At 33.3% G+C, this 12,546-nt stretch overlaps 4 protein-coding genes across 4 annotated transcripts; all 4 read left to right on the top strand.

Annotated features, from left to right (window-relative positions):
- Positions 1-744: 744 nt before the first annotated feature.
- On the top strand, positions 745-4,181 carry TVAGG3_0147670 (intracellular protein transport; the record flags this gene model as incomplete). The annotated part of the gene is made up of 1 exon (XM_051224526.1): positions 2,483-3,188. A coding segment is annotated over one exon (706 nt), but the record flags the coding sequence as incomplete, so codon positions are not given.
- A 200-nt stretch (positions 4,182-4,381) lies between these two features.
- TVAGG3_0147660 (uncharacterized protein) lies at positions 4,382-4,981 on the top strand (the record flags this gene model as incomplete). The annotated part of the gene is made up of 1 exon (XM_051224525.1): positions 4,504-4,743. The coding sequence occupies one exon, from the start codon at positions 4,504-4,506 to the stop codon at positions 4,741-4,743; it is 240 nt and encodes a 79-aa protein (XP_051109511.1).
- A 1,952-nt stretch (positions 4,982-6,933) lies between these two features.
- On the top strand, positions 6,934-7,785 carry TVAGG3_0147650 (intracellular protein transport; the record flags this gene model as incomplete). The annotated part of the gene is made up of 1 exon (XM_001296103.1): positions 6,934-7,785. The coding sequence occupies one exon, from the start codon at positions 6,934-6,936 to the stop codon at positions 7,783-7,785; it is 852 nt and encodes a 283-aa protein (XP_001296104.1).
- A 567-nt stretch (positions 7,786-8,352) lies between these two features.
- TVAGG3_0147640 (intracellular protein transport) lies at positions 8,353-11,389 on the top strand (the record flags this gene model as incomplete). The annotated part of the gene is made up of 1 exon (XM_001297672.2): positions 9,408-11,384. A coding segment is annotated over one exon (1,977 nt), but the record flags the coding sequence as incomplete, so codon positions are not given.
- Between the last annotated feature and the right edge of the window lie 1,157 nt (positions 11,390-12,546).

Genomic DNA, 12,546 nt, shown 5'->3' with positions numbered 1-12,546 from the left:
ATTGAAGACAAAGTATATAATGACTTGTCTATCAGATTGAGTGACATCGATGTTTTAGATGACTCAAATGAATACGTTGCCAAACAAGTTGGTTATCAACAAACAGTCTCCACATGTTTAGTCCTTGAACGTAGTCAAAGTCATCTTTGTTTCGGCACATTCAGTGCTAAACTCGAATACACGGATTCCGATGTTGGCTCGGAAGATGAGTACAATTTGGGGGATGTTTATTTAGGTCCCGAATTTTGGTGCGAGCCTATCTCAGTTGATTTCGAGCGTGAATGGGATAACGAACAATATATTAAATGCACAAAAGCATTTGTTATGTCTAATGACAAAGACACCGAATCTGCTGTTAAGCGTATCGAAGACGATTTCTCATGGCTTCATTTTGTTTGTAAAGGCGAAAACTCTAAGAACACGGCTATTATTCTTGATTTCAGTGGTCAAATGATCGACAACGGTCCTTTTGTTCTTGTTCGCACCGAAGTTGGTTCATCCAAGTCCAAAGGCATTATTTGTCGTGTTACTGTTAAGACCTCATCCAATGATTTATGTCAGAAACTGATTCACTCTTTCTTCCGCTAAAAATATTTTTATATTTATTCTAATTTGTGAAATAATTCATTCAATCGTTATTATTTTATATTCCACTTCTCTTGGTTTATCTTCAACAGTGCTTATGTTAAGAATTATTTTACAAGGAACAAGAATCTTATATAGTTTGAATAAGTATTCAAAATTTTCGGTTATTTTATTATTTGCATGAAAATGCAAAAAAGTCATCTTCTCCAGAAGATGACGATGTTTGGAAATTCTACTTCAGCAGTGGGCTAACAGGAGATCCGACTAAATATTGCCAAAACTGCGATCTATTAGCAGGTCAAGGTCAATATTACTTAGATGAGTGCAATTTTTATGATGATAATAACCGAGTTATCAACTTTGATCCAATTGAAAACTCACTGTTCCTACATAATCGGTGTTCTTTTAGTAATTGCACTTCAACATCAGAAGGAAGTTGCATTTACTTCAAAATTGGTAGTAATAGTTCTATTGTTCAACGAAAATTCTGTTGTACAAAATGCCAAAGCCAAGTACAAGGCCACTTTTCATATACAAAAGTTGACAAAGATAACTTAAACTTTATTATTGAAAGTTCCCTTTTCGATGTAGGAAAAGAAAGTATTGATAGTTCTATTTATGCAGAACGTGATAATATTCGTAGTTTCATCAACAAATTTCTCTTCATGCAAAGCATCTTGGGGACCTGCTGGTTGGATTAAAAATCCTTTAGAAAAATACACAACAAAATATAACTATACAACTGTTGTTAATAATTTAGCAACAAATAGTATGATTCTAGATATTTGGTATAATGCGTTGATTGATTCATGTAATATTATAAATAATACAAAAACAGAATCAAATTTAGGAATTATTTACCATTCATATAATTCTCTTACTGTAAAAAGTTGTTCTTTTATTAACAACACTGTTCCTCAAGGTTCATATTTGATATATAACCATGATTATGGTGATCCAAATGAACAAACAACAGTTGATAATTGTTACATTGACAATTCGATTTCAAATACATTTTATAGAAATGTAGTACCTACTAATCGAAGAGAACTATTTACTAACAAATTGATTCATCTTTCAACTGGTAATTGCCAAGCAGAATTAGCAATTATCAATAAAAGAATTTCTAAATTTAATAAACTTTCTCTTTTTTTACAAACTTTAGTAAACATTTCTAACTCTTCATAATCTATTATTTCATTCTCTTCTAATGAAAGTTTCAAAATCGAAAACTCTAATTTGATTAATGTATATTATTTATTTGAAAAACAGGAATTACGACGTTGTAGTTATTCTTATTGATGATGGTTGCGATAAAAATATAACATTTGAACTGGATTATATGAAATTGTTATTAAATATCATGTTTCTGCATGAAGTTATGTAGAAACAAATATTAATAATTTAAGGACGTCGTTAGTTATCAATTGTCATTGCTTTACATAGACAAGATGAAAAATCTTTTATAGTTCAATTTATACTTCAAATTCTTTTAATAAAAAATTCATGAAGAGAATATTATATCAATCAATATATTTTGATATACATCATTCTTCACTACGTTAATATAAGAAGAGAGTATTTAACAACTTAAACATAATAATAAAATAACTCATATACAGCATCATCAGCATTTTGTGGTGCTCTTAAGATTATTGAAGGTGGCAGAAAAGACGCCGTTTTAAGGTGGCTTTATGAAATTCGTCAAGCATCAAATTCAACACAACGATCCGTTCGTTTTCACGCATTACTTCTACTTCATGCTCTTCGAAGTGATGATCTTCATGCGTCTGCTCAATTATCGAGTACATTAGAACCATCTAAGAGCATTCTTGAACAATGCATCCAAATCTCGATTGCTACACAAACTCTCAAGCTCAAACAAACCGATCAAGTTATGAATTTCTTACGTCAATCAATCAATTCTAATTCACCACAAACATGTCTTGAAACCATTCGTAAATGCGGTTCATACTTACCTAACGAGTCCGCCACTGCGATTTTTTCATTCTTTGGTGGTTCAATTCTTCGGTCGTTCGCCGCAGTCCGTACTATTGCAAATTCGACAAACATCCAAGTCTATTCATCACTTCTTCCACAAATCATCGAACTTACTAAGCACAGCAACAGCTCTCTTGCCGCCCTTGCCAGCATCTGCGTTCTTCGTCTTGGCGATGAATCACACATGGACATCGCTACTAAGCGTATCCTTAAGAACTGCAAGAAATGGGCTACACCACTTCTTAAATCAGTTGCACAAGAGGCATGTGTCTTTGCTGGCAAGTACAAATCGGACAAGTTAACAGACGTCGCAGTTTTACTTCTCAAATACACGAATGACAAGAAATCTAAGTTCTCGATCCTTCGATCTCTTCTTACTACAGAAGGTATCCCTCGTTCACAACTTCTTCCTAAGCTTTCCGAGTATTTAGAAGACTGGGACACTGTTGATGTTGCACGTACTATCTGTGATTTCATTGGTGGACAAGTTGAATCATTGGAAGATCCAGAAGGTATCATTCCGGTTCTTTTTAACCGTGTTAACTTAGATGTTTCATCAGTTCGCATGGCCGCTCTTAACACACTTTCATGTATTGCATACAAATGCGAAGGGATGAAAGAAAAGATTTTACCACTTTTATCACTTTTTGTTGATGACGAAGATGACATTGTTCGCGAGCATGTTTTGTTATTAATCCATGCATTGAAGAGCTGTTTAGACATGTCAACTATTCTGACTGAATTCCATATGGTTTCAGACGAAACGGACGACATCTCACACGACGAACATGTTTCAGATAATTCAGAACAAACAACAGATCTTCAACAAGTCACCGACGAAACTACATTTATTCCCGTTGAGTTTGACGATAACATCAAACGTAAGTATGGTGATATTATCCGTAAAACGGATGCTATTGACCTCACTGATCGTGATGAAGAGTTTGTTGTTTCATATTTCGTTAACATCTTCAAGAAACACATTATTTTAGAGTTTATTGTCACTAACACGATTGAAGACAAAGTATATAATGACTTGTCTATCAGATTGAGTGACATCGATGTTTTAGATGACTCAAATGAATACGTTGCCAAACAAGTTGGTTATCAACAAACAGTCTCCACATGTTTAGTCCTTGAACGTAGTCAAAGTCATCTTTGTTTCGGCACATTCAGTGCTAAACTCGAATACACGGATTCCGATGTTGGCTCGGAAGATGAGTACAATTTGGGGGATGTTTATTTAGGTCCCGAATTTTGGTGCGAGCCTATCTCAGTTGATTTCGAGCGTGAATGGGATAACGAACAATATATTAAATGCACAAAAGCATTTGTTATGTCTAATGACAAAGACACCGAATCTGCTGTTAAGCGTATCGAAGACGATTTCTCATGGCTTCATTTTGTTTGTAAAGGCGAAAACTCTAAGAACACGGCTATTATTCTTGATTTCAGTGGTCAAATGATCGACAACGGTCCTTTTGTTCTTGTTCGCACCGAAGTTGGTTCATCCAAGTCCAAAGGCATTATTTGTCGTGTTACTGTTAAGACCTCATCCAATGATTTATGTCAGAAACTGATTCACTCTTTCTTCCGCTAAAAATATATTTTTATATTTATTCTAATTTGTGAAATAATTCATTCAATCGTTATTATTTTATATTCCACTTCTCTTGGTTTATCTTCAACAGTGCTTATGTTAAGAATTATTTTACAAGGAACAAGAATCTTATATAGTTTGAATAAGTATTCAAAATTTTCGGTTATTTTATTATTTGCATGAAAATGCAAAAAAGTCATCTTCTCCAGAAGATGACGATGTTTGGAAATTCTACTTCAGCAGTGGGCTAACAGGAGATCCGACTAAATATTGCCAAAACTGCGATCTATTAGCAGGTCAAGGTCAATATTACTTAGATGAGTGCAATTTTTATGATGATAATAACCGAGTTATCAACTTTGATCCAATTGAAAACTCACTGTTCCTACATAATCGGTGTTCTTTTAGTAATTGCACTTCAACATCAGAAGGAAGTTGCATTTACTTCAAAATTGGTAGTAATAGTTCTATTGTTCAACGAAAATTCTGTTGTACAAAATGCCAAAGCCAAGTACAAGGCCACTTTTCATATACAAAAGTTGACAAAGATAACTTAAACTTTATTATTGAAAGTTCCCTTTTCGATGTAGGAAAAGAAAGTATTGATAGTTCTATTTATGCAGAACGTGATAATATCGTAGTTTCATCAACAAATTTCTCTTCATGCAAAGCATCTTGGGGACCTGCTGGTTGGATTAAAAATCCTTTAGAAAAATACACAACAAAATATAACTATACAACTGTTGTTAATAATTTAGCAACAAATAGTATGATTCTAGATATTTGGTATAATGCGTTGATTGATTCATGTAATATTATAAATAATACAAAAACAGAATCAAATTTAGGAATTATTTACCATTCATATAATTCTCTTACTGTAAAAAGTTGTTCTTTTATTAACAACACTGTTCCTCAAGGTTCATATTTGATATATAACCATGATTATGGTGATCCAAATGAACAAACAACAGTTGATAATTGTTACATTGACAATTCGATTTCAAATACATTTTATAGAAATGTAGTACCTACTAATCGAAGAGAACTATTTACTAACAAATTGATTCATCTTTCAACTGGTAATTGCCAAGCAGAATTAGCAATTATCAATAAAAGAATTTCTAAATTTAATAAACTTTCTCTTTTTTTACAAACTTTAGTAAACATTTCTAACTCTTCATAATCTATTATTTCATTCTCTTCTAATGAAAGTTTCAAAATCGAAAACTCTAATTTGATTAATGTATATTATTTATTTGAAAAACAGGAATTACGACGTTGTAGTTATTCTTATTGATGATGGTTGCGATAAAAATATAACATTTGAACTGGATTATATGAAATTGTTATTAAATATCATGTTTCTGCATGAAGTTATGTAGAAACAAATATTAATAATTTAAGGACGTCGTTAGTTATCAATTGTCATTGCTTTACATAGACAAGATGAAAAATCTTTTATAGTTCAATTTATACTTCAAATTCTTTTAATAAAAAATTCATGAAGAGAATATTATATCAATCAATATATTTTGATATACATCATTCTTCACTACGTTAATATAAGAAGAGAGTATTTAACAACTTAAACATAATAATAAAATAACTCATATACAGCATCATCAGCATTTTGTGGTGCTCTTAAGATTATTGAAGGTGGCAGAAAAGACGCCGTTTTAAGGTGGCTTTATGAAATTCGTCAAGCATCAAATTCAACACAACGATCCGTTCGTTTTCACGCATTACTTCTACTTCATGCTCTTCGAAGTGATGATCTTCATGCGTCTGCTCAATTATCGAGTACATTAGAACCATCTAAGAGCATTCTTGAACAATGCATCCAAATCTCGATTGCTACACAAACTCTCAAGCTCAAACAAACCGATCAAGTTATGAATTTCTTACGTCAATCAATCAATTCTAATTCACCACAAACATGTCTTGAAACCATTCGTAAATGCGGTTCATACTTACCTAACGAGTCCGCCACTGCGATTTTTTCATTCTTTGGTGGTTCAATTCTTCGGTCGTTCGCCGCAGTCCGTACTATTGCAAATTCGACAAACATCCAAGTCTATTCATCACTTCTTCCACAAATCATCGAACTTACTAAGCACAGCAACAGCTCTCTTGCCGCCCTTGCCAGCATCTGCGTTCTTCGTCTTGGCGATGAATCACACATGGACATCGCTACTAAGCGTATCCTTAAGAACTGCAAGAAATGGGCTACACCACTTCTTAAATCAGTTGCACAAGAGGCATGTGTCTTTGCTGGCAAGTACAAATCGGACAAGTTAACAGACGTCGCAGTTTTACTTCTCAAATACACGAATGACAAGAAATCTAAGTTCTCGATCCTTCGATCTCTTCTTACTACAGAAGGTATCCCTCGTTCACAACTTCTTCCTAAGCTTTCCGAGTATTTAGAAGACTGGGACACTGTTGATGTTGCACGTACTATCTGTGATTTCATTGGTGGACAAGTTGAATCATTGGAAGATCCAGAAGGTATCATTCCGGTTCTTTTTAACCGTGTTAACTTAGATGTTTCATCAGTTCGCATGGCCGCTCTTAACACACTTTCATGTATTGCATACAAATGCGAAGGGATGAAAGAAAAGATTTTACCACTTTTATCACTTTTTGTTGATGACGAAGATGACATTGTTCGCGAGCATGTTTTGTTATTAATCCATGCATTGAAGAGCTGTTTAGACATGTCAACTATTCTGACTGAATTCCATATGGTTTCAGACGAAACGGACGACATCTCACACGACGAACATGTTTCAGATAATTCAGAACAAACAACAGATCTTCAACAAGTCACCGACGAAACTACATTTATTCCCGTTGAGTTTGACGATAACATCAAACGTAAGTATGGTGATATTATCCGTAAAACGGATGCTATTGACCTCACTGATCGTGATGAAGAGTTTGTTGTTTCATATTTCGTTAACATCTTCAAGAAACACATTATTTTAGAGTTTATTGTCACTAACACGATTGAAGACAAAGTATATAATGACTTGTCTATCAGATTGAGTGACATCGATGTTTTAGATGACTCAAATGAATACGTTGCCAAACAAGTTGGTTATCAACAAACAGTCTCCACATGTTTAGTCCTTGAACGTAGTCAAAGTCATCTTTGTTTCGGCACATTCAGTGCTAAACTCGAATACACGGATTCCGATGTTGGCTCGGAAGATGAGTACAATTTGGGGGATGTTTATTTAGGTCCCGAATTTTGGTGCGAGCCTATCTCAGTTGATTTCGAGCGTGAATGGGATAACGAACAATATATTAAATGCACAAAAGCATTTGTTATGTCTAATGACAAAGACACCGAATCTGCTGTTAAGCGTATCGAAGACGATTTCTCATGGCTTCATTTTGTTTGTAAAGGCGAAAACTCTAAGAACACGGCTATTATTCTTGATTTCAGTGGTCAAATGATCGACAACGGTCCTTTTGTTCTTGTTCGCACCGAAGTTGGTTCATCCAAGTCCAAAGGCATTATTTGTCGTGTTACTGTTAAGACCTCATCCAATGATTTATGTCAGAAACTGATTCACTCTTTCTTCCGCTAAAAATATATTTTTATATTTATTCTAATTTGTGAAATAATTCATTCAATCGTTATTATTTTATATTCCACTTCTCTTGGTTTATCTTCAACAGTGCTTATGTTAAGAATTATTTTACAAGGAACAAGAATCTTATATAGTTTGAATAAGTATTCAAAATTTTCGGTTATTTTATTATTTGCATGAAAATGCAAAAAAGTCATCTTCTCCAGAAGATGACGATGTTTGGAAATTCTACTTCAGCAGTGGGCTAACAGGAGATCCGACTAAATATTGCCAAAACTGCGATCTATTAGCAGGTCAAGGTCAATATTACTTAGATGAGTGCAATTTTTATGATGATAATAACCGAGTTATCAACTTTGATCCAATTGAAAACTCACTGTTCCTACATAATCGGTGTTCTTTTAGTAATTGCACTTCAACATCAGAAGGAAGTTGCATTTACTTCAAAATTGGTAGTAATAGTTCTATTGTTCAACGAAAATTCTGTTGTACAAAATGCCAAAGCCAAGTACAAGGCCACTTTTCATATACAAAAGTTGACAAAGATAACTTAAACTTTATTATTGAAAGTTCCCTTTTCGATGTAGGAAAAGAAAGTATTGATAGTTCTATTTATGCAGAACGTGATAATATCGTAGTTTCATCAACAAATTTCTCTTCATGCAAAGCATCTTGGGGACCTGCTGGTTGGATTAAAAATCCTTTAGAAAAATACACAACAAAATATAACTATACAACTGTTGTTAATAATTTAGCAACAAATAGTATGATTCTAGATATTTGGTATAATGCGTTGATTGATTCATGTAATATTATAAATAATACAAAAACAGAATCAAATTTAGGAATTATTTACCATTCATATAATTCTCTTACTGTAAAAAGTTGTTCTTTTATTAACAACACTGTTCCTCAAGGTTCATATTTGATATATAACCATGATTATGGTGATCCAAATGAACAAACAACAGTTGATAATTGTTACATTGACAATTCGATTTCAAATACATTTTATAGAAATGTAGTACCTACTAATCGAAGAGAACTATTTACTAACAAATTGATTCATCTTTCAACTGGTAATTGCCAAGCAGAATTAGCAATTATCAATAAAAGAATTTCTAAATTTAATAAACTTTCTCTTTTTTTACAAACTTTAGTAAACATTTCTAACTCTTCATAATCTATTATTTCATTCTCTTCTAATGAAAGTTTCAAAATCGAAAACTCTAATTTGATTAATGTATATTATTTATTTGAAAAACAGGAATTACGACGTTGTAGTTATTCTTATTGATGATGGTTGCGATAAAAATATAACATTTGAACTGGATTATATGAAATTGTTATTAAATATCATGTTTCTGCATGAAGTTATGTAGAAACAAATATTAATAATTTAAGGACGTCGTTAGTTATCAATTGTCATTGCTTTACATAGACAAGATGAAAAATCTTTTATAGTTCAATTTATACTTCAAATTCTTTTAATAAAAAATTCATGAAGAGAATATTATATCAATCAATATATTTTGATATACATCATTCTTCACTACGTTAATATAAGAAGAGAGTATTTAACAACTTAAACATAATAATAAAATAACTCATATACAGCATCATCAGCATTTTGTGGTGCTCTTAAGATTATTGAAGGTGGCAGAAAAGACGCCGTTTTAAGGTGGCTTTATGAAATTCGTCAAGCATCAAATTCAACACAACGATCCGTTCGTTTTCACGCATTACTTCTACTTCATGCTCTTCGAAGTGATGATCTTCATGCGTCTGCTCAATTATCGAGTACATTAGAACCATCTAAGAGCATTCTTGAACAATGCATCCAAATCTCGATTGCTACACAAACTCTCAAGCTCAAACAAACCGATCAAGTTATGAATTTCTTACGTCAATCAATCAATTCTAATTCACCACAAACATGTCTTGAAACCATTCGTAAATGCGGTTCATACTTACCTAACGAGTCCGCCACTGCGATTTTTTCATTCTTTGGTGGTTCAATTCTTCGGTCGTTCGCCGCAGTCCGTACTATTGCAAATTCGACAAACATCCAAGTCTATTCATCACTTCTTCCACAAATCATCGAACTTACTAAGCACAGCAACAGCTCTCTTGCCGCCCTTGCCAGCATCTGCGTTCTTCGTCTTGGCGATGAATCACACATGGACATCGCTACTAAGCGTATCCTTAAGAACTGCAAGAAATGGGCTACACCACTTCTTAAATCAGTTGCACAAGAGGCATGTGTCTTTGCTGGCAAGTACAAATCGGACAAGTTAACAGACGTCGCAGTTTTACTTCTCAAATACACGAATGACAAGAAATCTAAGTTCTCGATCCTTCGATCTCTTCTTACTACAGAAGGTATCCCTCGTTCACAACTTCTTCCTAAGCTTTCCGAGTATTTAGAAGACTGGGACACTGTTGATGTTGCACGTACTATCTGTGATTTCATTGGTGGACAAGTTGAATCATTGGAAGATCCAGAAGGTATCATTCCGGTTCTTTTTAACCGTGTTAACTTAGATGTTTCATCAGTTCGCATGGCCGCTCTTAACACACTTTCATGTATTGCATACAAATGCGAAGGGATGAAAGAAAAGATTTTACCACTTTTATCACTTTTTGTTGATGACGAAGATGACATTGTTCGCGAGCATGTTTTGTTATTAATCCATGCATTGAAGAGCTGTTTAGACATGTCAACTATTCTGACTGAATTCCATATGGTTTCAGACGAAACGGACGACATCTCACACGACGAACATGTTTCAGATAATTCAGAACAAACAACAGATCTTCAACAAGTCACCGACGAAACTACATTTATTCCCGTTGAGTTTGACGATAACATCAAACGTAAGTATGGTGATATTATCCGTAAAACGGATGCTATTGACCTCACTGATCGTGATGAAGAGTTTGTTGTTTCATATTTCGTTAACATCTTCAAGAAACACATTATTTTAGAGTTTATTGTCACTAACACGATTGAAGACAAAGTATATAATGACTTGTCTATCAGATTGAGTGACATCGATGTTTTAGATGACTCAAATGAATACGTTGCCAAACAAGTTGGTTATCAACAAACAGTCTCCACATGTTTAGTCCTTGAACGTAGTCAAAGTCATCTTTGTTTCGGCACATTCAGTGCTAAACTCGAATACACGGATTCCGATGTTGGCTCGGAAGATGAGTACAATTTGGGGGATGTTTATTTAGGTCCCGAATTTTGGTGCGAGCCTATCTCAGTTGATTTCGAGCGTGAATGGGATAACGAACAATATATTAAATGCACAAAAGCATTTGTTATGTCTAATGACAAAGACACCGAATCTGCTGTTAAGCGCATCGAAGACGATTTCTCATGGCTTCATTTTGTTTGTAAAGGCGAAAACTCTAAGAACACGGCTATTATTCTTGATTTCAGTGGTCAAATGATCGACAACGGTCCTTTTGTTCTTGTTCGCACCGAAGTTGGTTCATCCAAGTCCAAAGGCATTATTTGTCGTGTTACTGTTAAGACCTCATCCAATGATTTATGTCAGAAACTGATTCACTCTTTCTTCCGCTAAAAACCTATTTTTATATTCCTTTATGATAATTTTATCAATTTTTTTAAGTTTATTCCACTTCTCTTGAATTTTATCCTCAACAGTGCTTATTGGAAGAATTATTTTTCAAGGAACGAGATTCTTTAATATTTTGAAAGAATTTTCAAAATTTAAGGTTATTTTATTCTTTGCATGAAAATGCAAAAAAGTCATCTTCTCCAGAAGATGACGATGTTTGGAAATTCTACTTCAACAGTGGACTAACAGGAGATCCAACCAAATATTGCCAAAACTGTAATCTATCAGCAGGTCAAGGTCAATATTACTTAGACGAGTGCAATTTTTATGATGATAACGACCGAGTTATCAACTTTGATCCAATTGAAAACTCACTATTTCTACATAATCGGTGTTCTTTTAGTAATTGCACTTCAACATCAGAAGGAAGTTGCATTTACTTCAAAATTGGTAGTAATAGTTCAATTGTTCAACGAAAGTTCTGTTGTACAAAATGTCAAAGTCAAAAAGAAGGCCAATTTTCATATACATATGTTGACACAGATAACTTAAACTTTTTTATTGAAAGTTCCCTTTTCGATGTAGGAAAAGAAGTTGGTTATAGTTCTATTTATGCAGAAGATGGTAATATCGTAGTTTCATCAACAAATTTCTCATCAAGCAAAACTCAGTGGTCACCTGCTGGTTGGATTAAAAGACATAATGTTATTTACACAACAAAATATAACTATACAACTGTTGTTAATAATTTAGCAACAAATCAATTTATTCTAAGTATTTACTATAACTCTTTGATTGATTCATGTAATATTATAAATAATACCATAGCAACATCATTATATCAAGGTGGAATTATTTGCCATTGGAGTAATTCTCTTACTGTAAAAAGTTGTTCTTTTATTAACAACACTGTTCCTCAAGGTTCATATTTGATATATAACAGTGAAGATCAATTAACAGTTGATAGTTGTTACATTGACAATTCGATTTCATCAACATTTAAATATAATACTGTAGTACCTACTAATACAAGAGAACTATTTATTAACAAATTGATTCATTTTTCAACTGATATTTGCCAAGCAGAATTTGCAATTATCAAAAAAAGTATTTCCAAAGTTAATAAACTTTCTCTTTTTTTACAAACTTTAGTAAACATTTCTAA

This window comes from Trichomonas vaginalis, chromosome IV (genome assembly GCF_026262505.1).
Source record: "Trichomonas vaginalis G3 chromosome IV, whole genome shotgun sequence".
In the NCBI taxonomy this organism is placed as follows: domain Eukaryota; phylum Parabasalia; order Trichomonadida; family Trichomonadidae; genus Trichomonas; species Trichomonas vaginalis.
This window is presented reverse-complemented; position numbering and strand designations above follow the sequence as displayed.